The 23,054-nt window shown below is 41.8% G+C and overlaps 2 protein-coding genes across 2 annotated transcripts in view; one reads left to right on the forward strand and one right to left on the reverse strand.

Moving 5' to 3' along the window:
* med30 (mediator complex subunit 30) overlaps positions 1 to 1,654 on the forward strand; it is a 33,588-nt gene extending 31,934 nt beyond the window's left edge. Inside the window, exon 5 of the mRNA XM_029731465.1 lies at positions 593 to 1,654. Coding sequence (XP_029587325.1) covers positions 593 to 688 — 96 coding nt within the window. The 3' untranslated portion in view covers positions 689 to 1,654. The remainder of the gene's footprint in view (positions 1 to 592) is intronic.
* A 2,473-nt stretch (positions 1,655 to 4,127) lies between these two features.
* ext1b (exostosin glycosyltransferase 1b) overlaps positions 4,128 to 23,054 on the reverse strand; it is a 110,279-nt gene continuing 91,352 nt past the window's right edge. The window contains exons 9-11 of the mRNA XM_029731463.1: positions 14,353 to 14,513; positions 13,416 to 13,587; positions 4,128 to 8,229 (exon numbers count right to left, since the gene is read on the reverse strand). Coding sequence (XP_029587323.1) covers positions 8,044 to 8,229; positions 13,416 to 13,587; positions 14,353 to 14,513 — 519 coding nt within the window. The 3' untranslated portion in view covers positions 4,128 to 8,043. The remainder of the gene's footprint in view (positions 8,230 to 13,415; positions 13,588 to 14,352; positions 14,514 to 23,054) is intronic.

The following is a 23,054-nucleotide window of genomic DNA, read 5'->3' on the forward strand; positions in this document are numbered from 1 at the left end:
TTTCTCTGCACTGCAGATACAGTAGCCTCATGAGTGTCTGTCTCTCTCTCCCTCTCTGCATGCTATATTCTGCTAGCTAGTCAGACCACTATCCTAATGCATACCTAGCTAGACTTCTCCAACACTGGTGCTAGGCCTGGGCCTGGCGGAAGTCCTACAAGGACACTGTTAGCAGGTGTGCTTTTGGAGCAGCTTAAGCTCTGCCATTATTTGTTTGTGCATAAACCTCAGCAATAAGGCACTTGAGTAAACTGCAGCTGTTGACTTTGAGTTTGGACTTGTGTATTCAAAGGTAATCTGCAGGCAAACTGGCTGTGAGTGACCGATTCTGTCCAGATGTGTGTGTGTTTAGAGATTAAACCACTGCAGGGATTGATCATGTCAGCCAATCAGCTCTGCTTGTTCAAAAACAAAAGGAAAATCCCCCATGAAAAACTACTGTGTGTTCTTTCAGTTGAGGCTCTTGAACCTAATGCCCCTTTCAAAGCTTTTCAAAGGTATCTTATCAACCAACCACCGCTGTTTAAATACTTGTATGTCTACGGCTTGTTTGATGGGCTCTGACAATGTGATTTCATGTGCTTTATTACAGAAGCTCAAACAGAAGAACCAACAGCTGAAGCAGATAATGGACCAGCTCAGAAACCTCATCTGGGAGATAAACTCCATGCTGGCTGTTAGGAGTTGAACGGCAAACATGGCAACACAGAGAGAGGGACACACAGGCGCGGGCACGCATACACACACACACCACAGACTGGAAGACATGGTTGTTAACTGGATATCTGACAAGGTCCCTCTGAGGCTGATGCTGACGCTGCACTTTAGAAATGCAGGCTTTTGCAATATACCTCCCTCAGTCCCAGAAAAAGAGGGGGAAGAAAGCAAAGAAGATCGAAGAGAAGTTGTGCGATGGAGAAATGCTGATATACACTCACCGTACAGTTTATTAGGTACACCCATTTAGTAACAGGTCGGACCCTCCTTTGCCTCCAGAACAGCCTGAATTCTTTGGCGTATTCTACAAGTTGTCGGGAAACGTTCCACAGGGATGTTGGTCCATGCTGACACGATGGCATCATGCAGTTGCTGCTGATTGAATGGCGGTACATTCATTGTACATAATAAACTGTCCGACGAGTGTAGTTGTCGCTTACAATATGGTTATTAAGAGGACTTTCAGAGTTATAGTTTATTTAATATCCTAAGATATTTGACAAATACTACATTTACCCATTTAGAGGGGTTTTGAAGTTCGATTTCCTTCAAGATGTGTTTATACATTCCTAAACCATTTTAACTAAAATGATATACAGGATGACATGTTTGTGGTGAAGAAGAGCACAGATCTGTGCAAAAATACCATAAAACAAATCATAAGGCACATTGTTGAAAGAAAGTTTCAAATTAAATCACTGCAAGATTGAGGTTTCCAGTTGTTTTCCCCCCACATAGATCTGTTCTCTTTTGCACCATGAAAATGGTAGTGTAGTGAAACGAAAGAGTTTTGTGTTTTGCTTCTGCTTTTCATGTGTGGTTGGCTGCTTGATGTAGAAGTGTCAATGTAGTATCTTCTGGACTTTATGATTATCACAATGTCTGGTTAACTTTAGGAATTCTATGGCACTATAAATCCTGCTGTGATTTAGACCAACACTGTTTCTTTCTGTTCTATTTATATATCTGTGGGGCTCGCTGCTCACGAGAACAGCCAGATCAAGTAGGGACGTCCGTATATGGTCTTTTTGGATTGTCCCCAGGCTTTAAACACTTTTTTTTATTACAGGCAGAAAGAGTGCCGGCCCAGCCAATAAGAGACATAAGCAGTTGATTAGGGCCCCGTGGCCGCTAGGGGCCCCCGACCCTTGGATTGAATCCCTGTCTTATGATACTGATGATTTGACGGGACAGATGGTTTGTTTACATAGCTGATGGTTTCGACGGTTGTGGCTAGATGGAATAGGCGAAGCTCCGCCTCAAGGGCAGAACTAACTTGACTGGTTGGATGAAAGCTCAGTGGGTGGAGTTTTCAGGGGGTAAATCCTGTTACCATTTCAAATCCCAATTGTGACTTTTGTTTTCCAGCCTTACCTAAAGTTCTTAACTAATGACATTTCTAATCTATTGACTTAAGTTTCTGACTGAACAGCTTTAAATATGTGAAAATACCAGAGCAGTGAATTGGGCAATGGGGTAGGGACCAGAAGGTCATAGGTTTGTATCTTTCCGATCGATGGCCTTTTCTCAAAGGTTTATTGTTGCCTTTCCCTAGCAGGGAATTCTCACCCTCAACACCCAAACCATCTCTCAACTCTTGCTAGCGGGGTTGGAGAATATTCTCTAACGTCTTTGATTGGGATTTCAATTTGATGGGTGAATCTCATTTGTTGCTCTCTGATTCCTATCTCCTTGCCTCCTCAAAATGCACTAGAGGAGAATATACAAGGGCAGGAACCGCAGATATTCAAGGAAATACAATGAGATTCACACTGACCCGTTCCCAACATATTGTTGTTCAAGTTAATATCGCAAACATGCCAAATCAAAAATAGAAAACATATAATCAACGAGATTTGATGAGCCAAAGAAATGAATAACCCAGCGTGCTATTGAATGCTACATCAGGGATGTGGCTTTGATTCCTATAAGAGATGTATAAATGCTTGGGCATAGCCAAAGGTTGACCACACAAATGAACCATGAATAGGCAAGGAGATCACAATTCAAAGGTTCAGGGGGAAAGTTTCAGGCAAAATAAAGGCTTTTAATTATAAACAGTAATGACAAACTCCGTGTGGGAGAGCTCTCAGTGCAGGCCAGGTGCTGCCTATTTAAACCAAAATTAGGACAGGTGACCTGTAGAGCAGGGGGTTCTGGGCCTTGTAGTCTTTACCATGATGGCCATCTTAAGGCAGATTCCCTGTGGATCCCGGATAGCATGAACCATCGGTGGAGGGGCTTGTCACATCACGTAAGTGTGTGGTAGTGCAACAACATGAGACAGGGGCTTTAAGCAATTAAAATAGTACTTTAATAAGTGTTATACATGGTTACAGGGAATAGAAACCGGAAAAAAAACATTACAAAACTACTCGTCAGGAATGTGGGGTAGGTAGCCCAGGTAGTCGTCTTACAGTCACTCTAAACCCATGTCACATTTCTTACATAGCTGTCTAGACTAACTTGCCTAGCGATCTAAACGTCATGGCCAAATTACCAACCAGGTAAGCAGGGAACGTGCCCAGGAACCTTGACCTCCAGGAGGCCCCCATTGATTTTGATAGTCACGCAGTCATGGCAAAATGTATAGAATTGCAGGAAATTGGCTTGTAAACGGCAAACTTTTCTATCAAACCCATGGCAAAACTTCACATTTTTCTCTCCACCGCCAAGAGGGCGGCACTAAAAAGTTGCCAGCAAGGTTGTTTTGTTTTGCCCATAAGGCTAGGGACGGCCCTGGGCGGAAAGGAGGAGACTAGGGCCGACAACAGAGAAAGGGCATGCCTCGGGCTATCAGGTCCCATATATTAATATCAATATCAGCTTCAGATACGATTCCGATAAATAATTTAGAAGCTGGTTTGGGTCGTATCCAAGTTGTGTTATGAGGTTATTGTCCACAGGGAGATGGTAGAGGACATAGTATCCATCCCAAATGGCACCCTGTTCCCGATATAGTGCACTACTTTTGACCAGAGCCTATGGGTCTCCGGTCAAAAACAGTGCATTATGTAGGGAACATGGTGCCATTTGGGATGCGCACATAGCGAGAAAAGCAAAGATGCTCCTTCCACAAAGTAAAAATCAATCGCTGGATAGTGGATCATAATTTCTCTTCAATGGTATAATTCCGACCTGGTTATGGTTGAGGACAATGGTGAAGGACTATCATTGTATGGTACACAAGGAATACATTCTCATTCAGTTGAAAGTACAGTATATTGATTTGTCTGTTTATTGTAATAATGGGCCTCCTCGTTTCTGCACCATTCTAAACAAATCATTTGCCGACATTACTATGCTTATGTTAAACAGCAGGCCACACCTCGCATCAAAGCAATGAAGACACACTCACGCATCCATGATCAAATGTAATTTTTTTTTATATAAATCATTCTTACAAAATCTTCATTTTTCTATTTCATTTATTACCCCTATAAAATTAATTTGTTAATTACAAGGTAGGAGGGAGGCATCAGGACAGCTGGAAATGAAGTCATTAAAAATAGCTTGTCTGTTTGTGATACAGTTAAGTACTGATAAATAATTCCATAGAAAAAGTGGTCATGCAGGCGCGTTGTTGGTCGTCAACACAGTTTGGTATCCAACAGAGAACAGAAGTGTCGTGGATGAAACTCCAGTGTATGTCGAGATTAACGAGACCCCTATATGGTGCTCCTCTTCTGACTGACTATATGGTCAAAATGGCAGTGTGTGTGTTATCATGAGCTCACAAACCAACATTTTATAGAAAAGAAAAGAAAAAGGCACAATCATGGACAGTAACCATCCTGCACATCCAACCAACCACACTGAGAGGCCATGCATTGCTAAACCATTAGAATGGCTGGTATCCTATGGTTTATGGAAGGATATGTTTAACTGAGACATCTAGTGTTGTATTACAAGGTCATATGTCTATTTCATTCAACATTACCATTTTGAGTTGACTATATTTGTACCAGATATGGTCAGAGAGTTGCCAGTTTCCCAGGAGCATCAATGAGTATGCAGACGTGGACAGTGACAAACATTACAGTGAATCTGAGAAGACGCATATTACAGCAACAAAAAAAAATCCTTGATCTGTTACAAGAGACCCGGCTGCATATTGGTTTCCAAATAGTCTTTGGTTGCTTTTGCAATACAGTTCACAGAATCTAAATGCTCACAGCAAATCTAATTCTAGATTATTGGTATCATCTCGTCTCCATGGTGATTCTGAATTAAATGACATGGAAACTGTATTTCTATAATGGTTGCAATTGCTCTACATAGGGATGTTTTTATTCAGTGGAAATGAAAAAATATATATTGACAACAATGTGGAAAAAAAGAAAATGTACAACTTACGAAATCAGAATTTTTTTGCTCATCAACTGTTCCCTCAGCCAAGAAATCCTGTTATTTTCCCCTGTCATTTCATACTATACACTGTCTGGTTTTGTTCACATATGAAAATAAATAGACATGTTTATGTACAGAAATGAGTTAAGATCTTCTGAAATGTCTCTGGTTTCACCTATGAAGTCAATGTGCAAGGCTGGGGACTTTCTCTTTTGAGATAACACGTTCAGACAATCATAAGAAGGCTTGACATGAATTCAAACAAAGATGGTTTACTGAACTTCAAACGGGGACCAACGCTTTTCATAATCATTGAGATGCATGTCTAGTGCCAAGAGATCCAAGGCTTGCTGTAAGTCAGCACCAAATACAACGTAAATCTCTCTTGGCCAATATCAAATCATACAAGTTCATTCCAAACTCCAGCTCCCAGAGTACATTTCCTGAAAGAAAATACAAAACATATGCAAAAATGTAGTGAAAAAACTATATGCTGACAATATACCAGCTACTAAATCTAATCTGTACTGTAGTATTACGTGTTGATGATAATATCACATATGACATTGTGAGAACGGCAAGAGTAGATAGCCCAGGCCCACCGATGACAATATCAACTCATTGGCCATGTATAAACCTAGTGGACACTGACCTTCATTGATTGTATCCTGATATGAAAACAAAATCAAATGTGAAGGAGTCTATAACGACCTCAATAAGAAATGACGCAGATAGAACGAAGGGGTGGGTGAAGAAAATGGATAGTTGAGCTATGGCTCACAGCTGACAAACTATTATCCGGTTTCCCTGAGCCAGATCCAGCATAGTCCTGAACTAAAATTAACTTTCAATGGAACATCATTGAGAAAATATTTTTTTGTCCAGGACTAGGTTTAATCTGTGTCCGGGAAACTGGCCCTTTAAGTAAGTTCAGTCACCTTCACAATAAAAAGGTCACTAAAGCACACTACGCTCCTTCAAGTCTTCAAACATTCAAGTACCTGTTCGAGTGGACTGGCAGGGCTCTGGCGTGGTACAAAGGCAAAAGCCTCTTCACAATAGGATATCACCATACAGCCATGAACTTCCACATTTCTTGAAGCCATTTCCTTGAAATTGATCAATAAAAGAAACCGTTTTTTTCCTATTCGACCACAATACACCTGTTACCAATGACTGGCAAAAAAAATGTGTCAGGACAAATGTAGTTGAGATGGGATGAGTTAGTGTTGCGAGTACAACTGCATCACAGGAAGACTTGGCGCAACAGAAATGACGAACAAAGACGGTAGTGAAAAACATTACAACAACAAGGCTTAGGTGAGCTGGTTGTCTTTTCTCTGTAAACCTGGAGCCAAAGGGTCAAGGTTGTGGGTCACTGCATCCAGAGCAGAGTCAGACATGATGGGAAATATAGAGACAGAAGGTTTCATCAAGGGCTGCTCCCCAGGGAAACCCAACACTTCAAATGAAATGGCTTTCTCTAATTGAACACAAAACATATGTCCCCTGACGAATGGTGAAGGAGATGTCTGTCTATCGAATGGCTTTGAGGCTTATATTTCACCAGCATCATTACGATGTGAATCTAGGAAGAATAACAAATATTACAGAGGGCATTTCAACTATATAGTATCTTCTACTGCTTTCGATATCGATTTATGGAAAATATGTGCAATAAGCAATTTTAAAAAAAGGCAGCACTAATGTGAATTTCGGGGACATGGCACAACAGACGCGTTTCACATTTACATTTCCGAAATCTCTTTAACACTCCTGTGGAAATGACGCAGGCAGCTAAAGAACTGTTTAGGTTCTAAATTTAGCATGCTTTTCTGCCACGGTAGTGCTCGTAAGCAATAAAGGGGAAATAAATGGGTGAAAAGGGTTTGGTTTAGAAGGCAGTGTTCTGCTCCATTTCATCCAGAAATGTTCATTTTGCTCATTCCGATGGAGGGAAAGTACTCTGTTTGGGCTTATGGTTGGATGAGCTTACTTTTAGCCTCTGTACACACACTGGAGCTGAACTTTTGAGGAGAAAATAAAAACATGAGAAGAAAAGTAACACTGCTTTTGAGAGTTTTGAAGGAAAAAAGGCTGATCATTGTGATAAATCTGACAGAAATAGAAATCAAACTATCAGAAATTTAAGGAATGAGCATAGAGTTCATGTTTCTGTGGGCTATGTGACTGCCGCATGGCAATACGAGTGGCACAATTTGAAAATGGCGGCTTTTAAACTGTCCTTCCAGTAAAAGAATAACAAAACTCTACATTCTCGACCTTGACCGCCAAATGCTGAATTTGATTAAATCACGGAACAGTTCTTAGGAAGATAAGACACCCAACGCTTCAAACCCCAGTGAACACATGGGAGGGAAGTATGAATCGAAAAATACGGGAAAAAAATAGTTACAGGGTCCGGGGCTGGTGGTGAGTGCGTCAGGGGTTCTGCGTCAGGGGTTCTGATGCAGACATATGGAGGTCATGAAGGGGGTCAAGGTGAGGTTAGGAAGGGTTGCATTGAGGTTACCAGTCCGGGGCGGATCTGAGGTTGGGTTGTCATGTTGGACACCTCCCTTCCTCTACCGTCCTGCACGAGTCACAGGAAAGTCTGTCGTCATTCGCTCCTTTTGTGGCATTCATACAAAAAAAATATTATATCCAAGAGTCTCATTGTCAGTAGTTTGTGTGTTTATGTGAACATACTATAGATCTGTATATCCTTTGTGTGTGTGTGTGTGTGTATGCGCATAGTTCTCCAGAGACCGCAATTTCACTTGTCAAGTCCTGTGGTCATTGGCAATGTGCTGAGTGGAAGACAGAGCTGTAGTGCCCCCCCTAGGATCAGGCTCCAGGTTGGCTGACTGTCCTACTGCCACTGTCGTGGTCCTCCTACGGCTGCTCTCCAGCGAGTCTGTCTGTTACTACCGCTACCGCCTCCCCCGGCCTTTCCAGCAGGGGGCGCACGTCCTGTCAGAGCCTCTCGATGTCCCTGTATTTTTTGCGCAGGATGGAGACCTGGTCCTTGAAGAGCACCGGGTCCAGCCTCATTTGGGAGTGGACCAGGGGCATGCCGCCAAACCAGCTGGCGAACTTGTTCATGCACGTCTGCCGCTGGGCGAAGTGGTCCGGGTCGGCCCAGCGTGACGCCCGCGACGACTGCACGGCAGGAGGAGAGAAAGACAAAGTTATTGTTAGATCATAGCAGCACGTCATGACACTAAATCATTTCAGGGTTTCTCAAAATGCTGGGTGGGGTCTAGTGCTGGGCGATATGACCAAAAATTCAGTGATAAACTGACCCATTTTTTGCTTTAATGATAAAATCAGCGATAAATACATTTTTGGGATGGTGCTAGAGCTGGGCAATATGGACAAAAGGTAATTTGGCCATGAATGTAACTATTTATATATCCTTTTTTTATGGACAGTTACTTTACATTAGCGGCAGGGCCCTAGACTATTATTTTCCAGTGCCAAGTAAGACAACTGAGATTGAAGCCTATGATTAAAAATGTTAACTATTTCACCCAACATATCCAGGAAATCCATGATTGATATGCAACCTGCCAAAATAGGATCCAGAATTATTAGATTTATTTTTGGCTCTTCAGAGAATTTGCCGACATCTTTGAGCATATTGGCCTTTAGGCTATATTATTCACCACATGAGGAAGTGGGAACTCAAAACACTTAGCTAGATTACTAACTGTAAATATGATGGCTGCTAGTGGGCTAATTGATAAAATATTAGTAACATTTAGGCTAATGTCCTACAAAAACTATCACAACCATGCTAACTACAGCCTACTCCGGTTTTAAAGTGATTTTCAAAACCGGCAACGAGTTTCTAGTCCAAGGCAGGGGCATTTTCTTGGACCCCAAGGCACCGCAAATCTCAGTGTTTGAAAATCACAGTTTTTATAATGTTTAAACTTTTGAAGATAAAGTTTTAACTTTATATATTTTTTTCTACAAAATGTATACGCTGACACTGGTATTGTGCTGGAGATATTGCAAATGAGGTTGAAAAGTGGTGGAGTTTAACCCTTTTTCTAACCAAACCATGAGTCCTAGCTTGCTATAATGAAAAATGAATTCAACAACGCCAATAAAGTTTCCAATTCGATCTTTGCTTTCAAAAGCAGCTCAAACATGTAAGAATGAACTTCATAGCCATCAAATTATTCTGTGAATCAGGGGCACAACTTTCACTGGGGAAATGGCATTTTTGTCCCTCCCAGTTTTATTATTGGAATGCGATACAAAACGAGGAACCAGTGTGCTTTAGGACCATGCAGACGCCTCCGAGCGTTCGGGTAGGCTGTTTGGTGTATTTAAGCGACTTGATTTAGGACCCCACGGACACCACAGAGCGGGCTGACAGGCTGTGTGAAGGCAAAGCCTCTGGAAGGCTGGTTGATTATAGTTCAGCAGTTACCTTACCAGCTACACCACCGAGTACTAAAAGGAATAGAAACTGGCTACTCTTTAGTTGCGTGATGTAGCTGGCAAGGTAACTGCTGTTTAACATTAAAAAAAAGCTAGTATTGTAACTGACATGTAACGTTAGCTAATGTTTCATCCCCTCTCGACTGAAGTGAATGAATAAGCTACGCTAATGAGTAGCTACCACAGCCAGGTCAGCTCTAAGCCTCTAGTTATCTGTCAGATAGCGATATGAGATGGCTATTATGACTATCTAACAGCAGTTGTTTGTATGGACATGTTTTGTAGCCTTTGTTGTGTCACGTTTCAGAAGTAAATGAACTTGGCAAGTTTTCGCCAGTTGATGTACCGTTAGAGAGAGCTGGTCAGAAGTTGGCTTACAGTAGCTATCAAACTAGACCTGAATACAACGATGAAACCATCGGCTAAACATTTGAAGATTGCACTGAAAGGGTGCAAAAATAATTTAAGAAATAGGTTAAATTACCAGAGATTCTCACATGGCCCTTACATTTTATTACTGGGCTATATCAGCTGATATGCTAGATGTCGTTTGAAGAGAGCATTAGTTGGAGAGACTTGCACTTTCTCTTGAGCTATTTGTATAGCCTACCTTTAAGGAGTGGGAAGACAGAAATATGTGTGATCAATATTTAGCCATATTTCTACACAATGTAATAAAGTATAGCCTAATCGCAGGCCTATTTAGGAAGTACATTTCCTTGGGAAGAGAACTGTCCCGTGTTTCGCCGACCACGTATACACAGACGGCTCTATTTAATTGAGACCACCTGATGTCGCAGGTATGGCTACTGAACTGGTGGCAGCGAGAATGATGACTGACACTTGCTACGTTTTTAGGAGGCTGATTTGCAGGCAGAGACAAATAGATGATAACTTGTTGGAAATAAAAAAAGGGCAACGCTGGCACACAGTCTAACCTATGTGCGCGCTGCGCTTTTTCCTTTTCAAATCGGGATTACCATTTTTTGTTTTTATTACACTTCAACTCACGTTGGTTGAGCGCCCTCCACTTTTCATTATCAATATTCATTTAGACAGTACACTACAGTGTAATCAGATTGAAGTTGATTTCATATTCAAGTTAACTGCCATGTGATTCTCTGCCCATGTAGGCAGCCTACTCTATTTCAATGAGACCACACATACTGTACTGGGCACACTTGAACTCTCAAGCCCAACTAGGAGAGGTAGGCTACTGAAGTTTAAGCAGCGAGTGTGAGTGTGTGAATAATGCAAAAAATATGTGCTTTTAATACAATAGGTAGGCTAACACATACAAAGCAGAAAGAGGGCCGTTTCCAAATAATCTGTGGGACAACAAAAATATTTTGATCCCAAAGTCATCTGTCTGACCGCCAGCAGCATGAAAAATACCGACCGCTCCGCAATGATCTCTGTTGGGACCCGCAGGTCCCGCAGGCATCCCGTGGGAATGCAGCTCTCAAGTGCTTATTAGCAGGATCAGATGGTGACAGGGGTCCCAGCAGGGTCAGACAGCCAGGGAGGACCAGTCTACGGAGCTCAGGGGAATTTTGCAGTATATTTAGTGAATGATACAAAGTTCTACAGGACAGTAGCTACAGGACAGCAGTTTAAAGCTACAGTCTGGGATCTGGGAATAACGGTCATTTCAATGAATGAACCATTGATTCTATTCATGGATATTACAATGTATAAATGTACACCAAGGTAATTCTTTGTCGTGCCGAATTTTAGGAGGATCACATGGTGACAGTGGTCCCAGCAGGGTCAGGCAGCCAGGGAAGACCAGTCTGTGATGGAGGTGAGGTGAATTTCTGAAGATACATTTTATTCTCTCTGTCCAGCAAACACTGGAAAAGCCGGATGCTATTTTAAGGCAGTCTGACAAACCTCAAAAGTTGATTTCCAAACTGGTTGATAGAGGCTTTTCCCGATGACACAAAACATGTCAAACAAAAATGTGAGGAAGACCTGGGAGACGCTATTGATGATGACGAATGGATACAGATACGTTAGAATGCCCAGTCATGTTCATATCATTTCAGACATAAACTACTACAGTTGAAGACCATCCATAGAACGTACTATATGCCAGTGAAATGGAATATCATCCGCAGGTGTAAAGCACAAACGGGGACATATTTGCATATGTTGGGGTCTTGTGAAGGCTGTCTGAATTCTAGCAAAGAGTATGTTCTTTTATCTAAGCATGTCCTCAGATTCTCCTTCTCCCTGTTTTTGTTTGCTTGGAAATGTTGATACTGGAGACGTATTAGAAGAAACTTGTGTAACCAAGCATTTATAATGACTAATAAACTCATGGCCATTATTTGGATGGTTGGTTATCCTCCCACCAATGTATGGAAGAAATGAAAAGTTATGTACAGTATCTCTACATGTGTTTTAAGATTAAAGGGTATACTGTGCAACTTTCAGAAGATCTGGATACCTTATATGTGATATTGCACAACAAAAGGGAATCTGTACTGAAAACATGCCTACTTCAGGGGAGATTTAGGCAATGCCTAGCTGCTGGGCTGCACAGTGCTGGCCCTGGGGATCTGCTGTACTGTTGTCACTCTGGCCTTTGCCTAACACACCTGAAACCAACAATGAATGTTTCACTAAGATCCTAAAGCTGAGTGGGATGTGTTGGGTTGGGGCACTGCAGGGTGGTGGACCCCTAGGGACAGGACGGGGTGACCCAGCTATATTGTGTGCAAGTAAGGAGCTTTACAGTACTATTAGGCCTATGATGTGAATTATATGGAGGGTGTACTGTTTCTGTGTGTTAATGTGTATGTTAAAGTACTGCACTGCAGTAGTTAATGCAGCTGGTGGCCACACCAGATACTGACTGTTACTTTTGATTTTGACCCCCCCTTTGTTCAGGGACACATTATTCCATTTCTGTTAGTCACATGTCTGTGGAACTTGTTCAGTTTATGTCTCAGTTGTTGAATCTTGTTATGTTCATTCAAATATTTACACATGTTAAGTTTGCTGAAAATAAACGCAGAGTTTAGTATGAATAAATTCATCAAAGTAACATTTTTTATGAAAATATGTCAATCATTATTTGAATATGTTGGTAACTGGTTGTATAAAAGTGACACGTGCCAATATATCCTCCAAACACCGGCTTCGAGGGCATTATCACTTCAATAATGCACGCTCTAGACTGCCTTTCAAGCCAATCAGAAACGAGTATTCAACAATGCCATGCTATAACTGAGCAATAAGGCCCAAGGGGTAAATGTGGTAAATGGCCAGTATACCACACAGTGGCGTGTCTGGATACAACCCTTAGCCGTGGTATACTGGCCATATACCACAAACCCCTGAGGTGCCTTATTGCTATTATAAACTGGTTACCAACGTAATTAGAGCAGTAAAAAGAAAATGTCTCATACTCGTTGGTATATGGTCTGACATAACATTTTGGGCTCGAACCATCCATTTTATAATTAAGCAATAAAGCATGAGGGGGTGTGGTATATAGCCAATATACCACGGCTAAGGGCTGTATCCAAGCACTGTGTGTTGCGTCGTGCCTAAGAACAGTCCTTAGCCATGTTATATTGGCCATATACTACACCCCCTTGGGCCTTATTGCTTAAATATACCACGGTTAAGAGCTGTTCTTACTCACAACGAGAAGCGGAGTGCCCGGATGCAGCCCATAGCCATGTTATATTGGCCATATACCACAAACCCCTGAGATGCCGTATTGCTATTATAAACTGGTTACAAACATAAATAAAACAGTAAACTAGTATTTTTGCATCATACTCGTGGTATATTGTCAGATATACACAGCTGAAATGCTGTTTCAGCAATCAGCATCCAGTACCCAAACTACCCAGTATATAATGTCTTATAATACATACCTGTCCCATCATGGTCTCTTTGTACTGCTTCTTCTGGGTGACCTTGATGGGTGGCAGCTTGGTGACGGCTGACACCAGGAAGTTCATGAGGATGTCCTCACAGTTAGCCAGCTGGTCCACCATGCCCTTCAGGCTGGCAGGCAGGAAATTGGTGTACAGGAAGTGGTAATATCTGAGGAAGAAGAATAAGTTAATGAACAGGATGTGGTAATATTTGGAGAGGGAGAAGAAGAAGAGTTGAGAGGGAGATTTGGAGGTATTTGGAAAGACCTGGGACTCATTCAAGATTAGAGTTTGGATCGATTGATTGATTTGATTGAGTTAAAAGCTAATCAAGCAGCTCAATGTCAGTTTTATAACAGTGCTGAAATGAGTCTTTGTTGAACAACAATGAAAAAGACAATGTAATGAGGGTTGGGACAGGATCCACGACGCACCACTCAACATGACTGATGTACAGTATGTGGCCTCAGGCTACTTCCTACAGTAGTGTTCAGTGGAGGTTTATGTCACTTTCAATTGTGTTTGATACCTTTCCATTCCATCCATTACAATAAGCCCGTCATCCGAATTCTTAATACACCAGCCTCCACTGGTAGTCAGTGCTTGTCTTGGGCAGGAGCTTACCAGAAAAGGGTACTGGCACCTCAAATGCTCTACTGCCTGAGTTCCTGCACCTGTTATAGAATATTAGCTCAGAAAGTACTGTGAAGCTCCTGCACCTAAATATAAACAGTACCAGCACCCAAAATAAGTACCGGCACCTATTTCAGTGCAAGTCAAGCACTGCTGGTAGTGTTATACTGTTGAACAGGGTGAAGTTGCACCTATACACTGATCTTGGGTCAGTTTTACATTTTGGGGTGAGGGGAAGCTGATCCTAGATCTGTACCTATGGGAAACGTCACCCTGGAGCTTGTACTGTAGCCTACTGTACCGGTGGTAGATGGCAGCTCCGGTCAGCACCATGGAGTAGTCGTTGGTCCACTTGGAAGTGTAGCCCCAGCGCTCTTTGTTGCTGTCCCAGAAGTGGCTCCGGGCCGGGTAGCCCACCAACCTCTCTGGGAAGCTCTGCCACACCGTGAAGGCAAAGTCCACCTGAGGAGGAAGACAAAAGCGCTAGCAGACACCATGGATTCCAGTCATTGCACTGGCGCTAGTTAGCAACTTCCTTCAAAACTGCACGCAGAGACATAAAAATGGCATCCATGAGTTCATCTGACTCTGGGGAAGTAGATAAAGGGCCTCAAAGCCAAATTCGCAAAGTATCCGTTTAACACACATTTATACACTCAATGAATGCACACTCTCCATTTATTTTTTATTTAACTAGGCAAGTCATTTAAAGAACAAATTATTATTTACAATGACGGCCTACCCGGGCCAAACCCTCCCCTAACCCGGACGACGCTGGGCCAATTGCGCGCTGCCCTATGGGACCATGCACAGAGGCATAGACAGATACGCGCCCTCTCTCGAATGCATCGTCACACAAACGTGTTTTCAAAAGCCCTCTGCAGTTGGCTGACCTCTCGCTGGTTGATCAAAGCATTTAAATAAATAATTAGAGAAAACAGACAGGGTCAGCCTGGTTCCGGCAGCAGCCAGACAGAGCCTGCGTCCCAAATAACACCTTCCCCCCAAAAAGAGCACACTGCTTTTGACGAGGGCTCATAGGGGAAAAGCTGTCAAAAGTAGTGCACTATGTAGGGAATAGGGTGCCATTTGGGACACAGGCAGCGCCTCCACCAGAAACGGAATTAAGAGTGTGTAATAACAGCCACAGGGTCACCGCAAAAAACAGCCTTTATGGGCTCCCACTCAAAACCTCGTCTCGGCAACATCTGTGTTCTCATGGTGTTATGCCAAACTGTGTGCCTGACTCAGCTTGAGGAATGAAGAGAAAAGCCACCCCAGGAAGCAGAAATTAAATCCTTATTAAAACAGTCACAATGGTGGTTTCCTCAATATGCAGGGGATCGCGACGTGATAAAAGATGCCAATTAAACAGAGAGACGGGGAGAGAAAGAAATGGAGAGAAAGAGTGGGAGGGATAGAGAAAGAGTATGAGAAATTGCTAGAGATAAAGAGGGCAAAATAAGAGAGAAAGATGGACCCCTGAGTACTATATAAGAGAGGGGGGGAAGAGAAAGTTGCATGCGGGACAACAGTGAGGAAGTGAAAGAGGTAGGTTTGGAGCTCACTATACTTTCTCTCGTTCTCCCCATTTCTGTACTCTCATAAGGCCAGTCAGGCTTGGCCTCTGTCAGGCGTGTAGTGCTGCCTGGAGCGCAGAGAAGTGGCACTCCCTCACTTTCTTCAGTTTTGAGAATACACAAAGCTGGTGAAACTATTTCTGGAAAATTGTATAAATTACACTGAACAAAAATATAAAATGCAACATGTAAAGCGCTAGTCCCATGAATCATGAGCTGAAATAAAAGATCCCAGACATTTTCCATAGGCACAAAACATTTATTACTCACATTTTGTGCACAAATGTGTTTACATCCCTGTTTGTGAGCATTTCTCCTTTGCCAAGATAATCCATCCACCTGACAGGTGTGGCATATCAAGAAACTGATTAAACAGCATGATCATTACACAGGTGCACCTTGTGCGGTGGACAATAAAAGGCCACTAAAATGTGCAGTTTTGTCACACAACACAAGGCCACAGATGTCTCAAGTTGAGGGAGCGTGCAATTATACAGGAATGTCCACCAGAGGTGTTGCCAGATAATTTAATGTTCATTTCTCTACCATAAGCCACCTCAAACATTGCTTTAAAGAATTTGGCAGTGCATCCAACTAGCCTCTCAAATGCAGACCACATGTATGGCGTTGTGTGGGCGAGCGGTTTGCTGATGTCAATGTTAGGAACAGAGGGCCTCATGGTGGCGGTGGGGTTATGGTATTGGCAGGCATAAGCTAAGGACAACTAACACAATTGCATTTTATCGATGGCAATTTGAATGCACAGAAATACCCCGATGAGATCCTGAGGCCCATTTTGAGGCTCCTTTTTTAAGGCATCTGTGACGAACAGATGTATATCTGTATTCACAGTCATGTGTAGGCAGGCTGTCATTGTAAATAAGAATTTGTTCTTAACTGACTTACCTAGTTAAATAAAAAATGTATGTGAAATCCATAGATTAGGGCCTAATGAATTTCTTTCAATTGACTGATTTCCTTATACGAACTGTAACTCAGTAAAATATATGAAATTGTTGCATTTCTATATTTTTTCCCAGTGTATATTTAAATTAGCACAATATAATGATAAACCACATTAAAATGTATAGCAGCCTAGAGGCATATAAATTGTGGTTTCTTCCCCGTCTTCTCTCTGGCGGTGGCGAGAATGATAAGGAACTATGTGTGTGTACTGCGGAGGCCAGTCCGAGGCTTGACCACTTTGGCCAATAAGAACGTTGGAATTATTAGTTTTTTATTAATCACTGTGTCTGCCTTGACATTCCTAAAACTCCACGGACCCCCTCGCCCAGTGGAACCCAGAACGATATATGACCACATGGTTCCGGCGACACCACTGCGCCGAGGACACCCAAACCAGAGTGGACACAGCAAATCCCATGGAGCCGGACCCTCTCTGGAAGTTGCTGTAGCTCTGCTTGGGATATATTTAGCCTACATTGGCTATTGGTTGAGACGCAGGGCTCGATCTAGCTTGGTATGTCAGGGTGGGCAATTGGAAAATGTAAATTTGGGCCAAGTCGGAGGTAATAATGCATTTAGGTTACAGTTTATTGTGATGCATGAATACACCACTCCAAAATACCAGTTTTATGGTGAAAACGAATATTCTGCAATTCTACGTAGCAATGATTTATGCTCACTACTTGGTCAATTGATTTGATAGCATGTTAAATCTACCAAATAAATTCTAGGAATTTATTATTTTATTCTATAATAGGGTATATTGTAACCATGTGTTCAAGCTAATCAAATCAAAGTTTATGATACAGCGTGCAAGCTAGACAAACTGAAATGCCTACTCGCAAAAAAAGCTCTCCTCTCAAACAGTGCAATGATATTCAGATATATGTATTTACATTAGGCTATAGTCTACAAATAGCTATACCAAGTAGTCGTAGGCCTATTAGGCTATAGGCCTAATGAAAATTGTAGTTTTTTTGTTGTTCCTGAACTGGCCAAATGGCAGAGCTATCCTTCAGCACCACAAGTTAAAGGTTAAAAAGTTGGTTCAACTTCAACATCACAGTGCAATCCTGGCGCTGTCCTTTCAGCACCACAAAGAACGCTTAAAATGACATATCGTCCAGATCTGTTGCCTACGCCTAATAGTCCTACGCATCACTTAATAATAATAATAATAATAAGTGATGCACCGATATGACATTTTTGGCAAATACCGATATCCGATATTTTCCTTGACAAAAAAACAATACCGATAACCAATATAAAAAAAAGTGTTGCGGCCTTTTAAGCATTCTAGAATGTCGTTGACAGTTAAACACACACACATGGATGCAGCGGTCTAAGGACTGCATCTCAGTGCAAGAGGCGTCACTACAGCCTCTGGTTCGAATCCAGGTGTATTACATCTGGCCGTGATAGGGAGTCCCATAGGGCGGCGCACAATTGGCCCAGCATCGTCCGGGTTTGGCCGGGGTAGGCCGTCATTGTAAATAAGAATTTGTTCTTAACCGACTTGCCTATTTAAATAAAGGTTACACACACACGCACGCACGCACACACACACACACACACACACACACACACACACACACACACTGACCAAAAAGTTATTTTGTTGCCATTTAGGTATGTCCCCATTACCAGTAAAACATAATAAAAACCTATTTCTGTGCTGTGCTGTTTCGTTGGTCATTTGTTCAATCGTTTCATTCCCAACCAGGATTTCTATGGAACACCGTTTGGGTCTTTGCGTGTCAAAAACTATACTATTTAACACTATTTGACGTGTCAATTAAGCTTGTTGACTAATCAGGACCTGAATATGACTGCAGGTCACATAATAATTTAGCGCGTTCATACATTTTTACGTAGTTATTATACATGGATTACACCATCACTTGTATTTCATATGTGACAACGATTCATCGATACGTATGCTATGAGGCTGGTAAAGTTGTCTCGCGCACCTACAGTGCAGGTCATAACAAAAGCTAGCGAGCTCATGGATGCAAACAATGTTCTTCCACAAAAACATAGCAAAACAACAATCTGTTTCAGTAGCTATAATTAGCTAGCTAACTAGATAGCTGAGTGTCATCATCTAAAATAACCCTAATTTATAAGAAAGTTGTTATTTGATTAATGGTGGTCAGATCCATCTATGTGAAGCTAGCCACAATAAGGATTAGCCACAGCAGTGGACTTTACGGGTAGCCTTCAAAATAAAAGTATGGCATAATTCTACTATTTGTATTAATTTGCATCACTGTCAATGACATACTTTTATTTTGAAGGCAAACCTCAAATTCCTCTATTGTGCCTAATCCTTATGGTTGCTAGCTTCACAACACAACCCGGTCGAGCCTCACTAACCAGATGAAGCTAGCTGGCTGCTTGTAACGTTAGCTTTAGGCAACAGGGTTAAGTAGCTGGCTAGCTATTTATTTTCATGAACTGAAGTTCAATTTCAATAGGCGAACAACAAGTGGCATCCTAGCTAATACTTACAAGGATTCCTAAATCATTGCTAAGAATAATGAAAATGACTGCAGTTTCTACTGGTCATTGTTTTCAGGCTGGTTGTATCGGTGCTAGCTAGGTACCAAGCTAAAGCTAGCTACCCCAGAAGTTGCAGTCGAACAAATTATGCTTTATTACCGATGTGAAAACATCGTTCGTGGCCGGTGTTTGCAGACTTTTTTGTACAGCTTTGACACGCAAAGACCCAAACGGCGTTCCATAGTATGTATGTCGTGAAGCTAATAGCAGTGACTCTATTACTGTGTAACTCCAGTAGGGCAACATCTGAAAAATAGCGCACTGGTAGTGTGTACCACTGCTCGACCAGTCGGCGAAGGCCAACATCACCCACGACAGAGAACGGTTGATTGTCAAGGGCAATGAATTCCATTATCTGGGCTTTAATGGATTTCGCCTTTGCGTTGTCTCGCTGAAATTTTCTTACTCTTTCAAATGACTGCTCGACTTGTTGACTGCTCGATCCACACAGCAGACATTGTGGGCTAAGTTAGGAATGCTGTGTTGCACAATATTTTATGTGGCGTCATTATGTCATTATATAGGTATGCACGTCAGCTTTGACATTGGTTTTGCACATCGGCGTTAAACCAGAACATTGGCCGGGATTTCACCAATGTTGATTTTAAACCAGTTACAGAGTTAAATGTCTGTGATGGAAAACTGAGGATGGACCGACATTGTAGTTACTCCACAACACTAACCTAAATGACAGTGTGAAAAGAAGGAAGTCTGTACAGAATAAAAACATTCCAAAACGTGCAGCCTGTTTGCAATAACATGCTGACCAAACCACATGTCCGCGTGCGCCATTGCGCACAAGTTGATTTTGTTCACCCACACCAGAAGCGATCAGGACACGCAGGTTGAAATATCAAAACAAACTCTGAACCAATTATATTGATTTGGGGACAGGTCAAAAAAGCGTTAAGCATTTATGACAATTTAGCTAGCTAGCTGTTGCTAGATCATTTGTCCTGGTATATAAACATTGGGTTGTTATTTTACCTGAAATGCACATGGTCCTTTACTCCGACAATTAATCCACAGATAAAATGGTAAACAGAATTTGTTTCTCATCATCTCTCCTCCTTCCTTCAGGCTTCTTTTTCTTCTTTGGACTTTATATGGGCGTTGGCAACCAACTTTACAGCATTACAACTTACCGGGGTGTGGACCTAAGTTAATCTTTCAATCACCCACGCGGGTATATGGTCCTAAAAACCAATGAGGAGATGGGAGAGGCCGGACTTGGAACAAGTTGAGCGTCAAAAAAAAGAAACAATTTCTATTTTAGCGACTTGCGCGCAAGCGGTGTGGGTGCAATGATTGAACACCATTTAACATGTGTACATTTATTTTGCCGCGCACGCGACACGAGCGCTGTGGACAGCATGTAAGGCACAAAAGTAAAAGTAAAATGTGGCAAAGAAATGAACTTTTTGTCCTGACTACAAAGCATTATGTTTGGGGCAAAACAACTAGAAGCGAAAGAGATGCACACCTATTTAGGCAAGGTGCTGGCTAGCGGAGTAAAACACTTTAAAAAATAAAGGAGAGCCGCACACTCTAGGAGCTCAGATGCAAAAATATTTTACGTCCATCGTTTCGACAGACAAGCTATCAGGGTATAATGACAAACACAGCGAGGTGACTCATTTATATATATAGTGTCAAAAGACAGACACAGGTGTCTGTAATCATGGACGGGTGTGGCCTGATATCATTGGTTAATTCTCATATATTAAAATAGCATTCAAGAAACATAAATGGATAGCGTACGATCATAGATACAATTTGGCTACATAAGCCTACAAACATTTACAATAGCAAAAATCACAAGAATAGCTTCAGATCAAAGTCTACGTAGAGAACGAAGGGAGCAAGGGTCTTTAAATTAAAGATCCAGGCAGCCTCTCGTTTTAACAATAAATTATCAAGGTCACCCCCTCTCCTAGGGAGGGTGACATGTTCGATGCCAATATAACGTAGAGACGAAATTGAGTGGTTTGCTTCCAAAAAGTGGGCCGCAACTGGGTAAGTCAAGTTTTTGCACCTAATGGTGCTACGATGCTTCGAGATGCATACTTTTAATACGCTCTTTGTTTTACCCACATAATTTTTACCACATGGACAAGTTATAAGATAAATAACTGCCTTAGTGGAGCACATGATAAGACCTTTGATTGGGATCTGTTTCCCTGTTTGTGGGTGTTTGAAGGATCTACATTTGTAAGTGCCATTGCATTGAGCACAGCCATTACACTTGTAATTTCCATCCAGTAGGGGCGCAAATACACGTTGTGCAGGGATATCTTGGGGTGGTAAATCAGAGTTTACCAATTGATCTCGAAGATTTCTGCCTCGCGAGAATACGACCAAGGGAGGGTCAGAAAACACATTACCGATACTATCATCAGATCTTAGAATGTGCCGATGTTTGGGAACAATTCCCTTAATTTGTTCAGAGCACTTTGAATAGCGGGAACGCAAGAATGCTTCTTTTTGCGAGACTGACCTTGAAAAAGGTCATGTTTTGTTTTGAATTTTCTCAATGGCAGTATTAATCTGACCATTTTTGTACCATCCCTGAGTACTACTCTTCATAATTTCAAGCATGGTGGTGGCTGCATCATGTTTTGGGTATAGTCATCGGCAAAGACTAGGGAGTTTTTTAGGATAAAAAGAAACAGAATAGAGCTAAGCACAGGCAAAATCCTAGAGGAAAACTTGGTTCAGTCTGCTTTGGAACAGACACTGGGAGACAAATTCACCTTTCAGCAGGAAAATAACCTAAAACACAAGGCCAATATACACAGGAGTTGCTTACCAAGATGACATTGAATGTTCCTGAGTGGCTTAGTTACAGTTTTGACTTAAATTGGCTTGAAAACGTATGGCAAGACTTGAAAATGGCTGTCTAGCAATGATCAACAACCAATGAAAGAGCTTGAAGAATTTTAAAGAGAATATTGCAAATTTATTGTAGAATATTTGCCCAATCTTAGACTTACCCAGCAAGACTCACAACTGTAATCGCTGCCAAAGGTGATTCTAACATGTATTGACTCAAGGGATCGAATACTTATCTAAATATATATATATATTTTTTTAAGTTAGAATTTTTCTTCCACTGAGTATTTTGTGTAGATCGTAAAAAAAAAAGACAATTTAATCAATTTCAATCTCACTTTGTAAAAAGAAAATGTGGAAAAAGTCAAGGGGTGTGAATACTTTCTAAAAGGCCCTGTAGCCTACAAGGCAGGCTAACAGTTTGTTAACGCCATCTGTTCTAATTTGCTCACGAAACAGTAATTCTAGAAGATCAAAATCCATATTCCAATGAAACTGATTGAGATCAATCAAATGACTGGCATGGAGATGCAGTTTGGACGTTTCACCGGTAAAACGTGCCGAATTATAATTCGCGACAAACAGTAAATGGCCTATTTTGAAAGATGAAGCCTAACTTGGTCTTTGAGGCTATTAAAACATAGAAAATGTTCTTTAGACAATATGTGTGGGAATAGTCAGACGTTGCAATTGGAGGATGCATTTTATGCATATTCTATAATGATATTCTATAAAGCTATTTAATTGGCTTCATCTGTCAGTACAAACTTTGAGGAAATGATGTCGTCATAAAAAATTCAAAAACAAATGCGCTCCCTCACTAAAATAGCACTAAACCACTGGTCCCTGTGCTGACACAGCGCCACACAAAGCACCGAGGGCCCTGGAGTAATGCCAACACTGACATCATCATTATCCCCCCATCAGCAGAACAGAGCAGAGCAGAGGGCACAGCAGCCTGGTGTGCCACTACACTGACAGGGTGGGAGGGAGGGAGGGTAGCGAGAAAGAAAGACAAAGAGGGTTGAGAGATGATAAGAGAGATGGGAGGAAAGAGACAGAG

This window comes from Salmo trutta, chromosome 34, assembly GCF_901001165.1.
Source record: "Salmo trutta chromosome 34, fSalTru1.1, whole genome shotgun sequence".
NCBI classification, from domain to species: Eukaryota; Metazoa; Chordata; class Actinopteri; order Salmoniformes; family Salmonidae; genus Salmo; species Salmo trutta.